Source organism: Hyperolius riggenbachi, chromosome 12 (assembly GCF_040937935.1).
Source record: "Hyperolius riggenbachi isolate aHypRig1 chromosome 12, aHypRig1.pri, whole genome shotgun sequence".
In the NCBI taxonomy this organism is placed as follows: Eukaryota; Metazoa; Chordata; class Amphibia; order Anura; family Hyperoliidae; genus Hyperolius; species Hyperolius riggenbachi.
The window spans coordinates 53,874,548-53,898,319 of record NC_090657.1 but is presented as its reverse complement, the minus strand read 5'-3'; the positions used below and the strand labels follow the sequence as shown (position 1 = coordinate 53,898,319).

At 45.2% G+C, this 23,772-nt stretch overlaps 1 protein-coding gene across 1 annotated transcript in view; it reads left to right on the top strand.

Annotated features, from left to right (window-relative positions):
- LOC137541636 (medium-chain acyl-CoA ligase ACSF2, mitochondrial-like) overlaps nucleotides 1-23,772 on the top strand; it is a 132,506-nt gene that overhangs the window by 19,698 nt on the left and 89,036 nt on the right. Inside the window, exons 2-6 of the mRNA XM_068263039.1 lie at nucleotides 1,102-1,297; nucleotides 3,042-3,170; nucleotides 7,297-7,350; nucleotides 9,101-9,219; nucleotides 14,989-15,151. Of these exons, the coding sequence (XP_068119140.1) occupies nucleotides 1,102-1,297; nucleotides 3,042-3,170; nucleotides 7,297-7,350; nucleotides 9,101-9,219; nucleotides 14,989-15,151 (661 nt within the window). The remainder of the gene's footprint in view (nucleotides 1-1,101; nucleotides 1,298-3,041; nucleotides 3,171-7,296; nucleotides 7,351-9,100; nucleotides 9,220-14,988; nucleotides 15,152-23,772) is intronic.

The following is a 23,772-nucleotide window of genomic DNA, read 5'->3' as shown; positions in this document are numbered from 1 at the left end:
TCAATACAAAAAAAAGCTCTAGCACAGGGATGCCCACACTTTTTCGGGTCGCGAGCTACTTTAAAAGCTGCCGAGGCCACAAGATCTACCATAACCCCCCCCTCCCCCACCCACACGCGCAGCATGCATAAGCAGTCACAGAGACCCCAAACCCCCCAAAGCCTAGAAAATAGTTGCAGAAACCTTCTCCCCCGCACTCTGTCATAAGATCCTCCTCCCCATCCCAGCAAGGTTAGGCAGCCCACGGTCACAGAATCCTTCCCCCCCCCCCCCCCCCCCCAGGAAATGGCTTCTTAATCGTATCCCTCACCCCCATCATAGCCAATATTAATGACAGAATCTTCCCCTCCCGCCGACCACCACCACAAAAATCTGTTCCCACCTTAAAGCCTCCGTGCACAGTAAATCCCCCTTCGCTCAGTTTCCTCACTCTCCTCCTCTTGCCAAGCGACCGACCTTGCTAGCAGGTCGCAGAAGAAGCACAAGACCTGGGGAGGCGTGGCCACAAGGCTGTGTAACAGAGCCTGGAGGGGGAGGAGACACCATTTGCTCCTCTCCCCTTCAGCCCTGCCTCTCCCCTTCAGCCGCGGTAGGCCTCTCCCCTTCAGCCGCGGCTACAGAAATCTTTGACTACAGTGTGACCCTCACTGAGAAGAAATTCCCCTTTTTACATTTTTCTTGCTCTCAGAAGCCATTTTCTGCTAGGAAAGTGTTTTATAGTTGGAATTTCTGTCAGTGAGGGTCACACTGTAGTCACTTCCTGTCTGAGTCAGGACTGAGTCAGCCACTTACATACCTGATCTTTAACTCTTTCAGGCAGAGAAAGAAAAAAAGGAACACAGCATAGTAATTTGTGTGCTAGGCACTGTATATACACACGTCTATCATGTCGCATGTCACCCCGGGCATCCTTTATGGAAACGATCCATGATGTGATCATTTAGGATCGGTTAGGCCTACCAAGCTCTCTGTTTTTGTACAATACTATCTGATCGAAAATACCGTCGGCTACTAAAAATGTTACTGTTAATGGGCACCTGTCTTGTGAAAGCAAATCCCGTGTATGTGTCACTCGCTGCCATGTTATCTTCCATACCACAGCGTCCTTCTGTCAGAAACGCCTCCCCAGAAACCCATCACCTCAATAAGTCACGTCTATGGGACCAGCGACCTACGGCTAACCTATAAGACTGTGCACCAGTGTCTGCAGGAGACCACCCAGCGCATCCCACACCAAGAAGCCATCGTCGAGGTGAAAAGCAACATACGGAAGACCTTCCAGCAGCTAAGCAAAGAAGTAGGTAAAGAGCGAAACCACTTCTATCATTTTGTAAAAATCAGTAGGGGGCAGAGCAGACAGACCACATATATCCACTGAGCTCAGCTTTACAGGGAACACCTTCTTATCTCAGCCAATCATGTGGCAGCAGTGTGCTGCATGAAATCATACAGATACAGTATAGGACAGGCGGAGATAAACTCCATGTTACCTTACCATGTGGTGGGGAGGAGGGATTTGCTCATGGTTTGAGTATTTATGTGACTGCTGATCTGCTGTGATTCTCATGCAAAACAGTCACTAAAGTTTATTTATGCTGGAGAATAAAAATCATACTCATGATGAGTTAAAGTGCGTACACAATTTTAATCTTGATTGGTCAATTTTAACACTTCCAGGAAGCATGATGTCAGATTTTGAATACTGAACGAATTGTGTAGGTAAGCATGGAAGTGGTAAAATTGGCCAATAAAGATTGAATGTCTGGACCCACCTTTAGGTCAGCGAAGAGTAACCAGATTGGTTGCAACTGACAGAGGAGCTATGGTTTCACTTTTGATTGGCCAATCTTTGACCAATTTTACCACCTCCATGTTTACCTACACAATCTGTTCATGTTATTCAAAATCTGCTGGCCCTCATACTACATGGAGGTGGCAAAATTGGCTAATCATTGTCCAATCAAAATCGAAGGTGTGTGGATACGTCTCCAATTTTGATTAGCTAATGTTTGCCCAATTTTACCACTTTAGTAAATGCTGCATAAGGCCTGGGACCGCACTTTGGAATCCCCAGTTATTCCAAAAATGCTAGGCAAATGTAAGGTAGTGCAGGTGACTCAATAGCCGCGATAGCGATTTCCCCGATCCATAGTGCTTTCAGAAATCGTTGCGATATCCAGTAGCTCCATTGGGTCCCAGGCCTAAAAGTTTCCTTACACAATCTGTTCATAGTATTCGTAGTATTCAGGTGAGTATATACACCAGACAGTACAGCCAGTAGGGGGCACTGAGTACACACAGCTCAAGTGTTCACACGTCACCCACCTTGTAGGCCTATGGCTAGACCCTCGTGCCGGTGCCCACCTCCTGCAGGTTCACCACTACTGCACAACCGTAGTACAAATCACACAAATGGAGAAGGCACACAAATGGCTTCAGTAAATGACTGTATTGAGAAGCATGTAGAGGTACACACACGACATGTTTCAGGCAGAGCCCTTCCTCAGGTGTCTGTGTGTGATCGATACATGCAACCAATTTTGGCCCAAAATTGGTAGCATCGTCGATCGAGCATGCTCTTGCCGGCACCGATTTTTATCCAATCCGATTATAATAATCAAATGGTCGATAGATCTCCAAGTCGCTTGATGTATGGCCACCTTAATATGCCGGAGTTATATAAATGTGGCAGGAGGCAGATAAATACACCTCACCCAATGCTAGAGGCGTCCGTCGCTAGATGCTAATCTTCACCCGGCACAGTGAATGGCCTGATGATTTCAGTTGAATCTCATGAAACGCGTTTCCTAGTGCTCAATAAATTCTTTTTCTTACTGTACCATCCGTAAGTGAATTCTTGTATGAGGTAAGCCACCTCACTTTTTAATTTTTTTAAATATTTCATACTCTTGGGTGCCTCTCCTCGGTGTGTTGGCCCCACCCAATAGATGCAGCATTGTAGCTCCCAGAAATAAGACCTCATCCATGTTAGGAAACACTGCTGTAGATTGAAACATTATCTTCTTGCTTCTCATCCCCAGGTGGAGACTCTTGCTGCGGGGCTCCTGGCGCTGGGCCTGAAGAAGGGGGACCGCCTCGGCATGTGGGGGCCCAACAGCTATGAGTGGATCCTTATGCAATATGCCACAGCTCAAGCCGGGATCATTCTAGTGAGTGTCACTGCCTGAGTCATCAGACTGTAATCAGCATTAAAGAAAACCTGTAGAGAGATAAACAGACCCATCTTTAATCCGAGGTGAGAGACATATGGAGGCTGCCATATTTATTTCCTCATCCTCCATAACCCTCTCACTTCAGGTTCCCTTTAAAGAGGAGCTGTCAGCCATACTATCTCAGAGTAGATGAATACTTGCTCTACTTACATAACATATGTATTGCACTGTTCACATTTTGATTTTTAGTGATTTTTCTACAGTAAAAAAAAAGACAAAATCCTTATTAGCATTTCCCATTTTAAGTGTGGCTATTTTGAAGCCAATCCTGATGTCATTTCCTCCCTTACTCTCCTTTGCCTGATTTGCCCACCCTTCACTATAGAAAGTGCATTGTCTTTCCATGAGAAATATTGGCCAATCAGAGAGGAACAGAGGTGTGAGAGGGGAAAACAGGAGGGAAAGAGGCTTCAGCCAATCAGGCTGCATTAGTTAAGTCTGAGGGGAAGTAGAGAAGCAAAAAAGGACAACCCAGCATGCCGTGCAACTTCCTTTGTTCGTACCAAATTTTGTGTGTACCAAATAAAAGTCAGGTAAACTGGGGAATGATCATTTATCAACTAGAAAAGTAGTAGTGATTTTACTTTTGGATTGCCTGGTTAGCATCCTTATTACTTGTTTACCAACTAAAAATAAAGAATTGATTTTATGCCCTACAGTTAGTTACAGCTTAGGTAAAGTGTCATTTAAAGTTGAATTTTATTGAGTATTTTTAAAGGCATACAACAGTACATAACAACCTGTCCCCATCCCCCCTACCCTCCCTTCCATTGGTTCAGAGCACCAATCCATTGTGTCAAAGGCCACCTTTTACAGCGAGGCACTGCTCTTCCTATTCAACCACCTTCTACAAAACCTGTGCCATGAAGCTAAGAAACGCTTATGCTGAGGACATGGGATCATAGGCAGCACCCAAAAACACCAAATTACATAACTTACTTAACACTATAACTAAATACTGAAATGAAACTTGTGCATTAGTTTAATAGCAGTAAAAGGCCTAACTGACCTAACCTGCTCACTAAACAGCAGGGTCTTAACGGGAAGGTTCAGGGAGGGGGGAAAAAAAATAAAAATCCTTATCCACTTACCTGGGGCTTCATCCAGCCCATGCCAGGCAGGAGGTGCCCTCGCCGCCGCTCCACAGGCTCCCGGTGGTGCCGGTGGCCGACCCGACCTGGCAAGGCCCGACTGCCAGGTCGGGCTCTTCTGCACTCCAATCTGCGCCTCACGGGGGCGCGCTGACGTCATCGGACGTCCTCTGGGCTGTACTGCGCAGGGGCAGTAGTTCTGCGCCTGCGCAGTACAGCCCGGAGGACGTCCGATAACGTTAGTGCGCCCGTGTGGGATGCAGGCCTGGCAGCCGGCCTGGCCAGGTCGGGTCGGCCACCGGGAGCCTGTGGAGAAGCAGCGAGGGCACCTCCTGCCTGCCATGGGCTGGAGGAAGCCCCAGGTAAGTGCATATGGATTTTTATTTCCCCCCCCCCCCCCCCTCCCTGAACCTTCCCTTTAAGGGCTGCCATGTATCCCATGGTTCGCCCTGTTTAGTGTCCATGCTCGCTTACTGTATATACTCGTGTATAAGCCTAATTTTTCAGCACTAAAAATGTGCTCAAAAGTTACTGCCTCGGCTTATATGCGAGTCAGTGGAGCAGAACAGATGGTGGAGCAGGTTTTGTTACTGGCAGAAGAGCGTAAGGATCGTGCACTAGTGATCCTGCTCTTGCCAGCTGGCTCCCTGCTGTGTTTGTGCCCCCCCACCCTCTGCAACATGGTGTGTAGAGTGCACTGCTCAAGACTACCTGTGTCCCCTGGCTTGTTAATCGGCGTGTGCAAGCAGGGTGTCAGCTGTGCAATGATCGGGGATTCTTCCTGTGTGGCAATCACTGTCTCTCATATCAATGGTGTCATAAAACACAGCTGTATCATCTTTGGGGCACATCAGACTACTGTGGAGGGGGCTATACTGGGTAGGGGGCTTATATGCAAGTCAATCACTTTTTTCTGGTTTCTGAGGGAAAAGTGGGTACCTCGGCTTATATACGCGGGTCGGCTTATAAGCGCGTGTATACAGTACATCATGCAAATCCACATAGTTGACCCAGCATTGTCAAATCGTATGAACTTAGCCGGGCATTTACGGTTAAGGGGTAGGATGGAGGCGCCCAACGTGTGTTCTATTTTAGTAGTTTTTATTCAAAAAGCAATCTGACAACGCGTTTCACAGGCCTGTGAAACGCGTTGTCAGATTGCTTTTTGAATAAAAACTTTTTTGTACAGTTGAACTGGTGTCTATATCTTCTGGAGAGGTAAGCAGTTACCTCTCTTTTTATTATATAATGTTTTATTTATTCAGCAAGATAGCCGGCACCGTCTTGTCATTTGCTCAAGTCTTCTGTTTATTCAGTATTGTCATAAAGAAACAATGTTAATGACAACCTGACAATAACACATCTCTCACTAGATCTTTATATACCCAACCTTCCCTGTTTAGCAGCCAGTCACAATGCTGCATTCATATCAGCCAATCACCGATCTTACTATAGAGCACACTAGATGGGGAACTTATTACTCCTTATTACTTATTACCTCTTGGGAATGTACAGTGACGTTGACGGGTGGAGGAAGGGCTGCGCCTGTTTACTCTCGTCCCTCCTCACTTCTGGTCACATGGGATGTAGGCACCCTGACCATTGGCTCTAATCCCTGGTAATAAATTCCCCATCTAGTCCGCTCTATAGTAAGATCGGTGATTGGCTGATTTGAATGCAGCATTGTGACTGGCTGTTAAACAGGGGAGGTTGGGTATATAAAGATCTAGTGAGAGATGTGTTATTGTCAGGATGTCATTAACTTGATAAAGGAGCTGAGCTCCGAAACGTCGTTTTTTTTATGACAATACTAAATAAACAGAAGACTTGAGCAAACTACAAGACGGTGGCGGCTATCTTACTGAATATTTGTGGATTGGTCATCCTTTGCCTGGCACGTTCTTATACAATTGACGGTGTGCACAACTACAATTTATGCATAATTTTTTATTTAAAAATACTAAAATAGAACACACATTGGGTGCCTCCATCCTACCCATTACTAGTCAGACCTCCTTTGGAGGTAATAGCTTTGCAGTTTTTCTAGAAAGTCTATCGTAATACAGGAGAGCGACCATCCAGTATCGAGCAGGGACGGTTAAGTCACTGCAGGCCTATATGGTGGTTGCAGGAACTGCAACCCACCTTTGTGAGAATATATTTATATAAGTGTATCCTCCCTATACCTGACGATACTGCACCATTGGGCTCCTGGTCCCTCCCTACTTCTCACCTAAGTATTCTTGGCCCTTACAAGAATCACCAAAGAAAAAACCCTATCATTTAGGGTTAAGGTAGGTAAGTTCGTATAACATCATAGCTTCATTCATTCTCTTTGCCCAGAAGAAGTAGACGGGGGAGTAGCCACGCCCCATTTGGTAAAAACTTCTTGTTTTCCATAAAACACATCATTTTAAGCAGAACGATTTGGTGAGAGGAAAGCGTGGAATCAGCAAGCCAACAAGCCAAGGAGAAGCATTTTTGGGTCAACCACTATCCTCTTCCCATCACCTCTGTCATAATACAGGCCAGTGTGGTCCAGTAAGCCATGAGAACCGGACAGCTCCACAGCATACGAAAAACTCCCCCAACTGGTAGAGCTTTTTTAAAGACATTTTATAGGTAATGATTTAAAACTATTTTTCCTCAATTTTTTTAAGCTCTTGTAATTTTTTTGCTTGTTGGGGGACATGGCAGTGTTAGAGTACCGTAGGGGGCAACGCTGGGAGCATGGCAATACTTTTGGGACTATCAGGCAATACTTGTGGGGGGATTGGCAGTGATTGTTTTTGGGGAAATGGCATCAGTTATGGTTTTGCTCCAAACTGCAGAGTATTCTAACTTAAAGGGTCCACTTTATTTCGGATGTGTATGTTGAGTCATCACCCCTGTTCAGGCAGGAGTCGCACTGCTAACGCTTTACTATGACTGAAATATGAACTTATTGTATTTGAAAACAATCTTTAATACAGGTGGCAGTGAACCCTGCTTATCAAGCCCAGGAGCTGGAATACGCCCTGAGGAAGGTAAGAGATCAATAAATAACGATTTTGTCTCATTTCAAGGAAGATCATCAGGAGCTTTTTGATGGACATTTTCAGGTTGAGTATGTGGAACTTCCTCAATTAATTTGTTCCTAAGTAAATCTGTGATAGTGAGTGATCTGCATGGGAGTAGACAAGACATAGCATTTATATTGCACTTGTCTCCTGGCAGACTCAAAGCGCTTCAGGGCTGCAACCCCCCAGGATAATTAGGCAGCCTTGCCCATAGACTCCTTACTGTTTTACACACTGGCTAAAGCCGGGATTCAAACCCTTGTCCAAGGCTCAAACCCTGCATCAACAGCCTTAACCAGTACGCTATCCAGGTGATCCATCTGTACCTGTGTAAAGGTGGCCATACACCATACAATGTTTTAAATATCTGTTCAATTCAAGAATTACAATCAATTTTTCTGACTGATTGTAACATTTCAAAAATATGACCAATATACCACACACCTATGTTCAATCTTTCCCCAATTACAATAAAAAATGATTGGAAACTCTGAGAAAATTGCTAGGGTGTGTATAATAATAAATTGACAATCTAACACACACCATACAAGAAAAATTTCCAGCATTCCGGATCGATAAAAATTGAAAAAAAAAAAAGAAAACGGGTAAATCCGATCGGATTTTTTAGTCGAATAAAAAAAAATATTTTGATTTTTTTTTTTCAGGAGATCCGATCATATTTATTGGATTGCCGTAAAATCGAATCATTTTATTGTATTGTGTGTGACCACCTTTAGGCCATCCTGTGTAAATCAGGCTGCAGAGCAGTATGATCTGAACATAGAACAGGAAGCTATATAGGTAGTCCCCAAGTTATGAGTGCTCGACATGGGAACGGACCAATGTACTAGGGGGTGCAGGAGAAGAGGGGATGGACATTCAGTGCTGGAAGGTCAATTCAGCATTTCTTCTGCTGTGGGGGAGCTCTGCAAGGCTGGGGGACAGACGGAGACAGAGGCGTAGAGTTGGACAAAGAGGCGCAGAGGGAGACAATGAGGCACAGAGGGGCACAAAGAGGCACAGATGGGGACAAGGAGGCACAGAAGAAGGACAAAAAGGCACAGAGGGGGACAGAGGCACAAAAGAGGGACAAAGAGGCGCAGAGGGGGACGGAGGCACAGAGGGAACAAAGAGGCACAGGGGCATAGAAGAAAGACAAAAAGGCACAGAGGGGGACAGAGGCACAGATGAGGGACAAAGAGGCGCAGAGGGGGGACAGAGAGGCATAGAAGGGGACAGTGGCATAGAGTTGGACAAAGAGGCATAGAGATGCACAGAAGAGGACAAAGAGGTACAGAAGGTGACAGAGGCACAGAAGGGGCAGAGAGACACAGAAGGTGACGCTGGAAGCAAAGGTGGGCACAGGAGACAGAGTTGTAACAATGTTCCAACTTAAGAATGAATTCAGATTAAGAACAACCCTACAGTTTCTAACTTATTTTTTAACCGGTGACTACCTGTGCAAAACTAGGGAACTGTTTGGAGCTCCACTCACTGTCTGCAAGAGGTAAATATCAAATGGTTGTAGGGAGTATTTCATATTTTCTGTGTCCGCCATATTGGATTTAGCTCTAATTTATCAATAGGAGAGCGGTCATCTGATATATGTTTTACGAGTAGATTATTATGAAAAAAAGCACAGCTGAGGTCTTGTTTGCAATATCTGGGATAGATTTAATATCTATCCATCTTCACACCTCTTGTTTTGCCCTCTCAGGTGGGATGCTCAGCCATAGTGTTCCAGGATCAGTTTAAGACCCAGAGATATTATGAAATTCTGAAGAAGATTTGTCCAGAGATTAGTAGTTCGCCAGCAGGGGGCATCAAGAGCAAATTGTAAGTGTCCTTTTATAGTATATTACTTTCATACCATAGTTACACATCCGATTCATCTACAACTGTGGGTGTGGTTTTTTTGCTCGCTCCATGGGGGTGACAATTTGGGGGACTTGTGGGGAATTTTTGAAGGCCCCTTTAATAATAAGGGGACCTTCCTATATCCTCCTCCCTCTTAGATAAATGGTTAAAAGTGGTCTTATTTGACCTTCTACATACGTCTCATAAAGATTTAAGGTACGTTCACATGATAACGTAGGTTATAATTGCAAAGCAACATACTGTGATAGTTGGGCAATGGAAGCAAGGCCGGATTTATATTTTTTGTTCCCCTAGGCCAAGTATTTTGTGGCTCCCCTTCCATGTGCAGCAAGGCTCCTCCCATTCCACGTGGAGCCTCCTCTTCCATGTGTATCATCCATGTGTATCATCCATGTACTGTAGCCCCTCTCTCTTTTATGAACAGTTTCCAGTTTCCATTTTTTATGTGTTGCTCTCCATTTTCAGCCTCCCTTTTCATATGTAGCAACTCCTCTTTCAGGTTCAGGTGCCCCCTTGGCCACAACCGCCCAAGGCCCAGGCCTCTGGGGCCTTTACAGAAATCTTGCCCTGAATGGGAGACAAACTGAAGTATTGAGCTGTTTCAGCTTTACTTGCTGTTTCCCACTGAAGGTACCGATTGGTCTGCACAAATGGAGTAATAGAAGGACATGGCAGGAAATAAAAATAGGCCGAATACAGGTGTAAACGTTTTTTTTTATTATAAAAAAGGGCTTACACATTCCACCATAAGCCCCCCTCTTCCTCCCATGCTATCACCAGGGCCGGATTTGTGGGCAGGCCGCATAGGCCATGGCCTAGGGCTGGGCTTGAGTTAGGGCAACATAACAGCTGACAGTAAATCAGCTGTTTCATAATTAGAATGTGTACGGTGCTCCGATTGTGTCCTGGTACCACTGCTGACCCGTCTGCCAGCCCGCATGATTACAGTGAGTAATCTCTCCTTCACAGCTCCTCTGCTGCTCACTGCGCTGCATGGGCGCGGTAGCTTACTCTGATGAGAGAGCGAGCGGTGCCCACTTCCTGTATCCGGCTGCCGTCATTGAGCACGCCTTTCATTCTGAATGTGAGCACCCACGCTGCTGCTGGTCTCTAGCTCATTGTATGCAGTGCCATGAAGGGGAAGTAAGTGAAGGACTCAGAAGAGGCGAGCAGGGCTATTAATCACTCGCTGATCGTGCGGAGGAGCTCACAGTCAGGCAGTGGTAAAAGAACAGAAGCTCCACACACAGGAATGTTTTATGTTCCCATTCTCACACATGTGTAATGTCTCCTTTCCTCCTCCATTCTTTTCTTCCCATCACATTCTCCTTCTCTTGTACTCCCATCTCGTATTCTACTTCTGTCCTTTTTCCCTACCCTCTTCCCCATCTTGTTTCCTCTCTCTTTTAATTTCCCATCTTGTGCTCTCACCCCCTATCTTCCTTACTCCCCATCTCTATCCTTTCCTCTATTTTTTGCTCGTCTCACTTCCTTCTCTCTTTTGCATTTTGACTGGTCTCACAGGAACTCACGATCTAATCCCTATCATAGTCTAACTTTTACCATTTTACTATAATGCATTTATATAGCACTGACATCTTCTGCAGCAGATTACAGAGTACATAGTCATGTCACTGACTGTCCTTAGAGGAGCTCACAATCTAATCCCTAACTTAGTCATAGTCTAATGTCCTACCATATTATTATTATGTATTTATATAGCACTGAGAGCTCCTGCAGCACTTTACAGACATGTCACTGACGACTGTCCTCAGGAGAGCTCAGAATCGGTGATATGAAGTGTGTGTATGTACACACGAGGTGGTAGGGGGGTGTTGTTGACATCTGGCCTAGGGCAGTAAAAAGTACTAATCTGGCCCTGACTATCACCCCTTCCTCCTGAACACTGGAGGTGAAATAGAGCCGTTTTGGTAATGTGTGTCTGGGCCCTTCCCTGGAGAGCGTACAGAGGAACACGTGCAGTATTTCTCTGTTCAATTTAGTGGAGCTCAAAGGTAGGCGCTCCGCCACCATTAGGACCATTTGTTCTTTAAACAAAGAGCGTGACCACCAGTACTCCTGGACGCCAGAGTGGAGTCGAGTTTATACATCTCCACTGGTTTCTAGTGGTTGGTTGCCCTGTTTGCAACCTTCCTTTGTTAGTCCCAGTTTTCCTTTAAATATCCCACTTTCCCTTTTGTGACATATTATACTGTTGGGGCTCCCGTTGTCTACGCTTTTCCTTTATAGGGTGTCCATTCACCCTCCCCACCTACAATTGTAGTGGAGCTGTGCAGCCTGGCAGTCGCTTACCTTGGGGGATGGCAGCAGGTCTGAGCTGAGCGACCTGGGCTGTAGAGTCAGTCGGTCGTGAAGCAATTTTTGGCACCCAGATTCGGAGTCGGTGGTTTTCTAAACTGAGGATTCGGAGTCGGATTATTTTTGTACCGACTGCGTAGCCCTGCGAGGGACTGAGATGTGCAAAGCCTCAGCTTAAATAATGATCCTCCAAGAAAAAAACAAGTGCCCAGATAGCTCTTTCCTTATCAATCGAGCCGCTGATGGGCTCGATTGATAATATCCGACAGGTCAGATGACCTGCCGGATAGATTCCCCGCTCTATCCCGGCGGGCGGACAATAGCAGGGAATCGAGTGGCTGATAAGGAGCGCCGGCGAGGATGAGCGGGAATCGATCCGTGCGCACGCATGGACGAGCAGGGATGCGCCGGCATCGAGCCAGTGGCTCGATCTGCGCATAATTGCATCCAGAAACGTGCCGTGTATGCCCAGCATTAGAACCACGAGGAGCAGATAAGGGGCTAAAAGAAAGAGCAGCTGATAAACTTCTAAAAATGTTTGCCGATGCGCTTTCAGTGCATGTATAGATGGACCCTACCACAAAAAGGTAGGGGGTGCAGAATTCCTCTGATATACTGATGTGGACCCTGGACATTTCTAATACATGGCTGCTGGAGCTTCTGTCTCCGCCTTCATTCTCTTCTGGAGGAGGGCAGCTGCATCATTGCAGTCCTGAATGTCTCATGCCCCCTAGTGGCTTCCAATCTGTTTCAACCCACCAACCATCAAAACTTGTGGATGCAATCGATGTGCTGAGACTGCTGGAACTGGGCAGCAGGCAGGCTAGGAGGCAGCGTGTGAGCGACACAAACACAATATTTCAGGTACAGGGTTGCCACCACCTCTGTAGGACAGAGGACCTACTCAGACTATTATAAAACTGCAAATGAAAATTGTTAAAATGCTCTAGTCTGGCTCAAACAATACAATACTTCAGGTAGCGAATCTTCAGAAAGGCTAGGATTCTTTCTGCGGTGGTTAAAGTGTACCAGATCTGTTGTAAAAGGAAGATGTGATACTCACGCCTTCCACCAGCAACATAAAGAGTCCCACGGTTTGCTGTTCAGCCGCGATCAGCCCCGGTAATAGGCTCAGTCAGGTCCAGTCTGGACCCGCTCATGCTCAGTAGACTCAGTCTGATGCGACTGAGCCTATTACCGTGGCTGTTCGTGGCTGCTGGAGAAAGTCGAGGGTGAGCATCAAATCTTCCTTTTACAACAGATCTGGTTTCCTTTGAAGGAGGTCGGTAGCCAAAAACGACTTTAAGCCTTTTATTGTAAATGCAATATAAATAATTAATATATAGAGAAAATTATTAAAAGTAACAATTATAGACACAATAGCCCAGATAAAATAAAAAGTAAAACAAAGAAAATGAACACTTAAAGTTTTGAAAGAAATATGTCAAATAAAAATCCCAGAAATTCAAATTCTTTGTTTCAGAATTCAGGAAGCCAGCCTCATAGTCCTCTGCTAGCTTCAGTGGTGTTCAAACTCTCTGCTGAAAGTGCTGTGGTTCTTTTATCCACACCAGCTCTGAGGGCGGAACCCAGAGCCAGCCCCTGGGCTGGGGTTTGGGCGGTATTTTATTTATGGCGGGAATCTTAAAGAGACACTGTAACTAGAAAAAGGCCCCTGGGGGGTACTCGCCTCGGGAGGAGGAAGCCTCCGGATCCTAATAAGGCTTTCCCCATCATCCTCTGTCCCATGGGGGTCTCGCTGCAGCCCTTCAAAGCCGGCCCGACAAATCCGTCAGCCTGTTCAATATTTACCTTTCCAGGCTCCAGCGGGGGCGCTGTTTAGCTTTTGGCTCCGAAGTAGACGGAAATACCTTATCTCAGTCGGGTCCGTTCTACTGCGCAGGCGCTGGAGACTTGTGCCTGCGCAGTAGAACGGACCCGACTGAGATCGGGTATTTCCGCCTACTTCGGAGTGCAGCGCCGCTACTGCGCCTGCACTGGAGCCAGGAAGATAAATATTTAAATCGCCGACTTTCTGAGGGGCACAGCGGGACCCCCGTGTAACGCAGGAGGACGGGGAAAGCCTCGATAGGATCTGGAGGCTTCCCCCTCCCGAGATGAGTACCCCCAGGGGCCGTTTTTCTCAGTACAGGTTTTCTTTAAGTCCAAAATATGTGACATTTCCATTTCTCAGACCACGTTCATTGCACACAAATAATAGTAGCAAATTCTGCAACCCCAAAGAATATGGATCCCATTAATACCAGACATGAATAGTGAAGGACATTCCATTACTGAGAAGTAGGATAATGGGGCGGTGGCTTAAGATAGCCCCATACAAGAGGGAAGAAAATGTCACATTACTAGTGATCAAACTATATAATTTCCTACTTATGAAAAGTACGGTATCTCTTAAAAAGGCAAAAATCATACAATACAGTTATTTTAAATATGGCCAGAGTGGTTCCACCAAGTCTGTCCCCATGCTGAGCTGAAAGCTTGATACTGCCTCCAGTAGCCAGATTAGGCTTTTCATTCTAGAATTCACAACATGTACCGGTAATCCCCAGAAGAGCGGTTGTATCCAGCTGGAATAGACCAGACCCCAGGTTTTGCCTTCTGCTGTTCCTTGACATGCAATCTGGATTGTACCGTGAATCACAATCAGGAAGCCGATTTATTGCGTTTCTTTACAGATCATCTGTGACACTGGACATCCTCTATTCTGGGAGGGGGCACCAAACACCCTCCATTTGCAGCTAATAGGGGAGCATGGATATAACAGCCATTAGCCTTCTCCTCCTATTCAGAATAGCGGTAGCAGGTGTGACTGTGCTGTATGACGTGACAGGGAGCTCAGAGATGTTGCATGGCTGGGAAGGATTGTGGGAGGGGGAAGGCATCATGAATGCACAGTTAGACACTAAGAGCGGGGGTGTAACTAGAAACCATGGGGCCCCATAGCAAAACCTTGGTTGGGCCCCCTACAAAAACAAATATATATGGCTCCTTTGTACCCCTCCTACACACACACACACACCAGTTTTAGGTAGCCCAGAGGTGCTCCCAAGACACACACTGCAGCTGCCAGAGAGATACGTAGAGAGCGAACTTCTCTTGCGTCATACTGGCTGAAGTGACGGGACCCGGTACCAGCGATACTGAAGGCGGAGGACTGCGGTGTGGGAGGCTGGAGGAAGCCCCAGGTATGTATAAATCCTTTAGTTTAGATTATCTCTGATTTCCTTTAAAGGTGAGTATAGAGGAAGTTGTAAGAGATGGTGGGTAAGTTGTTGGGTTAGATGCAGGATGAGGCAGACACGAATAGTAAGGAAAAGTGATTTGTGGAATTGTTCATTTTTTTGTACTTGTTTATATCCTCTTTTGATTGTGCTTCCTGTCTGGCAGACTCCCGGATCTGCGGATCGCCATCGTTCTGGACAAGAAGTACCCCGGAGCCTTCCTGTTCCAGGAGGTGATGGAAGCCGGGGGCTCCCAGCATGTAAAACAGCTGCATGACTTACAGAGGAGCCTCTCCTGCGATGACCCCATCAATATCCAATTCACATCTGTAAGTTCCTCACCTGTGTCTGGCTGCATCGTTTTCTAATAACTCTAAAAGTGGTCATACAGCGTACTATCCAATCGTTTGATATAATGATCAACTTGTTAAAGCGGACCTGAACTCAGAACTTCCTCTCTGCTCTAAAAGATAAGCAACAGCATAACAACCTTTACAAAAAAAATGTCTGTTACAACTGATACAAATCCTGCAATAATTCTGCAGTGTGTCTACTTCCTGCTTTCATGGAATCATACATAGGGTTAACATCCTGTGTTTACAAATTAGCTACTCTGCCCTGGCAGCCAGCTGACACAGCTGAGAGATCAAATTACACTGATTAATTACACTGATTAGTCACCGGTGAGGGTAAATTTAGACAAGCTAAACTCTCTAAATACATACAGGGTGCATTTCTCTCTGTTTTCCTTCTGTCCTGTGCAAGAGTTCAGGTCCACTTAAAGCGGAACTGTAAATTCCTTTTTCTTTAAAAACCAGTTTCACTTACCTGGGGCTTCCCCAAGCCCCCAGCAGCCGTCCTGTCCCGCACCGGTCTTGCCGAGCCTCCGTTCTCCCGCGCCAGCCACTTTCGTTACCGCCAACTTGCAAGTCGACAGCAACTGCGCCTGCGCGCCCCGGTCTACACGAAGCTTCGAGTTCCAACCCGCAATAGCATCCTGCGCTATTAGTGCAGGACCCTATAGTGGGCAGGAATGCGAACAAAGCTTCGCGTAGCCCGGGGAGCGCAGGCACAGTTGCCGTCGACGGCGGTAATGAAACTAGCTGGCGTGGGAGAACGGAGGCTCTTGCAGGACCGGCGCGGGACAGGGCGGCTGCTGGGGGCTTGGGGAAGCCCCAGGTAAGTGAAACTGTTTTGTTTTTTTAAAGGAATTTACATTTCCGCTTTAAATATGATTGAAACCATTCCCTAATCAAATGTCAATTCTCCATTAGCAGCAAACATTCTTCTGATTGGCTAATTAGAACAAGTGGAAAATAACAATCATCTGACAGAAACTTTCTTCCATATGTGATGACCTGTCCTGGCAACCACAGGTTCTGCTGCTATGGCTGAATCTTCACATTTATGATAATGGGTCTATTGATTTGATTGTTCAAATTATCGTTTGAATGATTGTTTTGAAGAGCAGTGTCATACTGATCAAAGGTATCGAATATGCAGAGAATTGGTTACTGCTGTCAGATAATAAACTGAATAACCTTGCATGCGAGGAATGGGATGAAGGCTAAACCATAACTTTTAATTAATATATTAAGAAGTACCCGAGAGGCCACTAACAAGTAGTGCTGCTAACATACAAAAATGTAAATAGTGAAGCAGTGTGGAGGAGAGAGCAGTTCGGACTAATCCACTATATTGTCAAATGGGATTAGGCTAACCTCTCACACTGCATAGTAAATGCAAAACACCCCCCCTATATACAACCCTACATATTTCGAACCCTCAAATAAAATGGGGTTCTTCGTCAGGGGAACAAAGTGATATGTGCCAAAAGTGCCTAGTGCTCAGGTGCAAAGCTATCTACAAAACAGTACATTCACATATTATTACATTTCATTAAAGTGAACCTCCAGAACTGAAAAGGTTTGGTGTTTCTTTAACAGTTTCACAGCATCAGAACTTTGTTTTTCTTACCAAAGCATCATGTTTAGCTGCATTTTTAGCTAAGCTCCACCCAACAAAGAAAACTGCCTGGGCTTTTTTTCCCTGGTGCTGTGCAAAGCATGATGGGATTTCCTATGTTGTTATTCACATTGCCTAGCAACTGGGAGGGGTGATCAGCACACAGGGCAGTTGAAACTGTGTCTCATGCTCCCTGTCACCTCCTTTCAACCAAAAAGATGGCTGCCCTGTTGAAATCAAACATTTGCCTGTTCTTTTAAAACAGGGTGGGTAAAGGATTATATTACCTATCTATTTTAATTAACATAACTAATGTAACTTAATGACAGTATGTTTGTTTAAGCTGAAGTTCCTCTTTAAGCCTGTCGGCTCAAGTAGCAGCCTTTTCCTGCTACATGAATCCCCATTTTTTGAGGGTTCAAAACATGTAGAGTTGTATATAGGGGAGTGTGTTGTATTTACTATGCAGTGTGAGAGGTTAGCCTAATCCCAAATGACAATATAGTGGATTAGTCCAAAGTGCTCTTTCCTATCACTGGGAGGGAGAAGGCGCCCCAAAAAATAATCATGGATGTAATAAACATAAAATGGCTTACCTCTAAGAAGAAGGGGCAACGCCAATATAAGAAAGAAATTGTAATAATCAGACACAAAAACTATAAAGCGTTTCGCGGAGCACAGTCCGCTTCCTCAGATCAAATAAAGCAGTGTCTGGGTAGCCAAGGTGCAGAGCTTAGAGCGCCTAAAAAAGGCTGTATCCGTAGGAAGTCTTGGGACTCCTCTGGACTACACACCTCCCCACACTTTTTCCTCCATACTGCTTCACTATTTAGGTTTTTGTATGTTAGCAGCACACCTTATCAGTGTCCTTTCGAGTACTTTTTTAATATATTAATTAAAAGTTATGATTTAGCCTTCATCCCATTCCTCGCATGCAAGCTTATTCAGTTTGTTTAGAATTGGGTGTGTGTCATTTATTTCCGTCAGATCACATATAAGGCACCAGCTAATAATTATTAAAAGAGAAAGGTATCCTGCCAGTACTGTTTCATGGAAAGAGAAGGGGGAAGGATAAACCCCATCTGTAGCATTGTCCAAGGATTCTATGGCTTGGCAACTGTAAGGAGAAGAGACCTTCCACATTGGGGGTACACCTGCTGGATTTTCGCCCAAAACTATCACCAATGATCAGGTCTGGATTTACATCACAGGGGCCTATAAGCACAGATGTCCTGGCACCCTAGACCATGATTTTAAAATACAGATATCCGCGCCTATGGAAATGTCAGCATCTAAGTGGACTAGGCAAATCCTCCAACACCTTATCATTGAAATGTAAGTATAATGTCCACAGCGCTATAAAAGTAATGACACTTTTATTGATAAGAACATAAAATATTTAAAATATTGCGTTGACCCTAGGCTAATAGATAGCACCTTCCCCTTTACACATTAATAACATACAAACAACACCCAGACAGTATCACTGCAGTGAGCATTCATACAAAGATGTAAAAAATGTAAAAAATAGGGATCCCAGTAAAAGGTCAAAGCTAATTGATAGATCCAATTTACGCACTCATGTGCAGAGCTTGTGCCTCCAAAGATAGATGGTTTCACTAAATAAGTCCAGTCCGAGCACTAATGTGCAGAGCCTTACTCGCAACTTGAATATTCACAATGTGATATAAGTACTCCGTTATGGATTAAGTCCATGTATATGGTATTCAAATAAACATGATATGTGTAGTTTATACTGCACCAGTCTCCTCTTCTGTGGATGGATCCTTCAGTTACTGCTTCCTCACACCGCAGTTACCACTGGCCTTGTGGTGCAGGGCAGAGAGATTAGCTGGTAACACCGGACGTAGATGATAAGTCCGTATGAACGCCGCTGCCGTCCTCTGCAGATAGACGGTCTCGCAAGCGGCTACCACGCTACACGCTAGTTCGGGCAATCCCTCAGTGACGTCACTGATTGTGTAGTTACGTTGGACACTGACGTTTCGAGAGGTAACGCCTCCCTTCTTCAGAGCTCATGAGTGCATAAATTGGATCTATCAATTAGCTTTGACCTTTTACTGGGATCCCTATTTTTTTACATTTTTTACATCTTTGTATGAATGCTCGCTGCAGTGATACTGTCTGGGTGTTGTTTGTATGTTATTAATGTGTAAAGAGGAAGGTGCTATCTATTCACCGTCCATGAGCCTACAAACCCCTGCGGAACCACAAGTGTGCTGGCTCTCCCTGCTGTCACTTCTCTACTCATCATAGGTAGCTACAGGTATCCCTTAGCATTAGGTAGCCAGAGGTACCCTCAGTATTAAGTAGCTAGTGGTGCCCCGATTAAAGGGGGATCTTGTCAGTGGAATGCTGAGAGTCATGTCACTAAACTCTCATTTACCACTCCACCCAGGACATAGCAAAGGGAAGGAGGGAGGCACTGTAGACACTTGCCTATGGTGCCTTATGGTAAATCCGCCCCTGCCAATGATTAATAATGGTGAGCAGGGGTCTAGTCCTGGGAAAAGAAGTGAGTGGACTCACTTGGAGAACTCCTGCGAAATGGGCGTGGTCAAGCACACCGCGGGCGTGGTCATGGGTGGGGCCACATATACATGACCTTAGCAGTGATGTAAAAGGTCTGCTGAGGAAGTTTGAGCTCTGCCGTAGTGTATCGCCCAAAAATAGATGTAATCTGACAGCATTTCACCAAAAAGACACATAATCCCGTAGAAGTTCCTCCAAAATACAGATAATATGGAAGTGGTTCCCCCAAAATAAACAATGTGGCAGCAGCAGTTCCACCAACATACACATAATTTGAAAGCAGTTCCCCAAAATACGCGAAACCTGGCAGCGGATCACCCAAAATACACGTAACACCCAAAGGACATATAATCTGGCAGTAGTGGTCCCCCAAACATACACAATCTGGCAGCAGTTCCCCAAAATACACGTAATCTGGCAGCAGCCGTTCCCCTAACATACACATAATCTGGCAGCTGTTCCCCAAAATACATAACAGCGGTTCCACAAAAATGCAAATAATCTGACAGCAGTTCCCCCAAAATAGGTACCCCCAGGTAGCCAGGTCTATAGGTCTCCCCAGTATAAGTAGCCATGAGTATAGTAGTCCCCAGTATTTGTAGCCAGAGGTATAGTTGCCTAGTATATGTAGCCAGGGGTATATGTGCCCAGTATATGTAGCCAGTGGGATATGTCCCCAGTATATGTAGTCAGGGGTATATGTGCCCAGTATATATAGCCAGGGGTATATGTGCCCAGTATATATAGGCAGGGGTATATGTGCCCAGTATATATAGCCAGTGGGATATGTGCCCAGTATATATAACCAGTGGGATATGTGCCCAGTATATATAGGCAGAGGTATATGTGCCCAGTATATGTAGCCAGTGGGATATGTGCCCAGTATATGTAGGCAGGGGTATATATGCCCAGTATATGTCGCCAGGGGTATATATGCCCAGTATATGTAGCCAGGGGTACATATGCCCAGTATATGTAGCCAGGGGTATATATGCCCAGTATATGTAGCCAGGGATATATGCCCAGTATATGTAGCCAGGGGTATATATGCCCAGTATATGTAGGCAGGGGTATATGTGCTCAGTATATGTCGCCAGGGGTATATATGCCCAGTATATGTAGGCAGGGGTATATGTGCCCAGTATATGTAGCCAGGGGTATATGTGCCCAGTATATGTAGCCAGGGGTATATATGCCCAGTATATGTAGCCAGGGGCACATATACTGGGCAGCGAAAGTGGGCGGAGACTTACTTCGTTCCAGCCGCAAGGGACGCTCCGCTCTGTGTGCGGCTAGTCTGGTCTTCTAGCCGCACACAGAGCGGAGCGTCCCTTGCGGCTGGAAGAAGGCGGAAAGTCTCCGCCCACTTTCGCCGCTGGGCCCGACATTTCAAAACGCTGGAGGGGAGAGGCAGGAAGGGGAGCACGAAGGTGAGGGATGGGGGGGGGGGGGGGAGATGTCCGCCCATCCCCGCTGTCCCCATAGCTCGCCTTCTCTGCGCTGCTCCCCTCCACACAAGCCAGGGTGAACGGCGTTCACTCTGAAGAAAAAGTGGGTGGACGCCGTTCAACCGCGTCCACGCAGGACTCGACCCCTGATGGTGAGGCTGTATGGAAAGCAGCTCTGACCGTAGAGAGAGCAGCCAGAACAAACCGCATGTACTACATGCCGCAGTCCAGGTAGTATGACCTATTGCTGCGATGTACTGGGAGCTGCTACAAGAGCCTTTTATTAGAGGTGTTTTACAAAGAGAGTTGCAGAATTGGTGTGTTGCATACAATCACCCCCGGGAACTTTGAAGAGTTCTCGTGCAAACGCGAGCAGCTACACAAAGCTTCCGGCAATATACGGTAAATACTGGTAAATGTCTTCCATTTGCAAAAATGCCTGTCGAATGCATGACAACAGAGCTCTTGGGTGTTTGTATTCTATTTGCACCCATTCGTTCTGCATTCTTTTTTTAAAGGAACACTTCAGCGAAAAAAGTAAGCAGTTAAAATCTGACAGAACCGACAGGTTTTGGACTAGTCCATCTCCTTATAGGGGATTATCAGAATTTTCTTTGTTTTCAAAAGCATTATTTTGAAAAGCACAATGCAATGAGGTTTACAGACAGGAAACTTCCTTCTCTTCTTATTTTTCTGTTAAAGGACAACTGTAGCAAGAGGGCTATGGAGGCTGCTATATTTATTTCCTTTTAAGCAATACCAGTTGCCTGGCTGTCCTGCTAATCCTCTGCCTCTAAAGCCCCATCTACACGATACGATTCTTTGTGCAATTCGATTATGATTCTATTTATGATCCGATTAAATCCGACATGTCCGATCGGGATTTGATTCAATTCGATTTGCCATTGTTTTGCAATGGCAAATCGAATTGAATTGAATACTGATCGGACATGTCGGATTTAAAAATAGAATCGTAATCGAATCGCACAAAGAATCGTATCGTGTAGATGGGGCCTAATACATTTAGCCATAGACCCTGGACAAGCATGCAGCACATCAGGAGTTTCTGACATTACTGTCAGATCTTACTAGATGGCTGTATGCTTGTTTCTGGTGTCATTCAGACACTACTGCGACCCAAATAGATCAGCAGGGCTGCCACGCAACTGGTATTTTTTAAAAGGAAATAAATATAGCAGCCTCACTTCAGTTGTCCTTTAACATTCAGGTGTGCAAGTGAGAGTTTCTCTCCAGTCGGGACCCAGTCAGACTATAATGTAACCCCCACTGATAACTAATTACAGCCATAAACCCTGCTTCAAAAAGAACAGCTTCTCTGCAGGGGATAGATAAAAAAGGTCAATAGTTCATAGATTTTACCTCTCGGACACTGAGACTGTGTGAAAGACTATATCACTCATATGAGACAATACAACGTTTAACCTACTTTTTTAGCTTTTAAAAAAAGAAAAGAAAACTCCGGAATAACAAAAAAAAAAGTTCATTTTTAGGGGTAGGAGGATAATTACGATTGATTATCCCATCAGTTTATTTTCCCCAGGGGTTTCCTTTAAGTTCTGAAGTCGGGAATATGTTTGGTACAAATGCCTTTTATGTAAAAAAAATAAGATCTTGGAGGGAATTTTGTAGTTTTTTAAATAAGCGGTTATGTTTTAATAGTTTTAGTAACTCATTGATTTGACTTGGCATAACTTGGCATAAAGCGTACACGGTGTTGTATTAACTGCTGGCAGAGCCATTCTAGTGTGTGCCAGGACATAGATGGTGCTAATTATTGCTATCTGTTATTTTCACTGAGCATTAAGTGAATGGCAGCTGATCCATGAATCTAGCTGGGAGCCTCTGACACTCTGACAGGTATATTTCAGTAATTCCCCCTCCTGGGACTAGTTGTGAGTGACTACAAACACCAGTCTGCAAGAGGGTCAGTGGTTAAAAGAAATCATGACTTCTGTGCTGCTTCTGACAATTACTTTTGTGGTGCTTCTGACAATGATTAAAACAGCCGCTGATGTGGTTTTTTTTTAAAGTGTTTTAATTGGAAAAAAAACTGTTCTTTTTTCGATCATTTATTTAATGCTGGGAATACACCATTAGGTTTTTTGGTCAGATAGATGGCTCGATAGATAATTTACGACAGGTGATCTCATTTCGATCGTTTTTCTGATCGATTATAGAAGTGAATGGAAATCGACTGGAAAATCTATCGGGCAGTAAATCTGCCGAAAAAACTCATTGTGTATTCCCAGCATAAGAGACATCTAAGCAATTTTAACCCTAAGGGCCCGTTTCCACTAGCGCAGAGTGCGTCTCGCAGACGCACGCCGCACTGAGCAGGTGGGCGGGATCGCAGGCGAATCCTATGAGCTGTGCCATGCATGGCTATGGGATTCGCAGCCTCCGCAGCGAATTCTGCGGGGGTTCCGGGCGAATCGCTCCCGCAAGCGATTTTGCCGCGGCTGCGTCATCCCCTATGGCAGAGTTTCCCAGTGCGAATCATGTGCGGGAAAACTCTGCAGAATCGCCGCCGAAACCGCCCTAGTGGAAACAGGCCCTTAACCAAAAAAGCCTGATTCCAAGACAAGTGCTTTTTTTAATTTTGGATGGTGAGGATTTTAATTGCTGTCCCTGTTATTATTTTATTGCGTATTGATCTAGTGCTGACCTGTTCTGCAGCACTTTACAGAGTACATAGCCATGTCACTGACTGTCCTCAGAGGAGCTCACAATCTAATCTCTACCATAATCCTAGTCTAATGTCCTACCATGTTATTACTATGTATTTATATAGCATTGCCATCTTCTGCAGCACTTTACAGAGTACATAGTCATGTCACTGACTGTTCTCAGAGGAGCTCACAATCTAATCTCTACCATAATCCTAGTCTAATGTCCTACCATGTTATTACTATGTATTTATATAGCATTGCCATCTTCCGCAGCAGTTTACAGAGTACATAGTC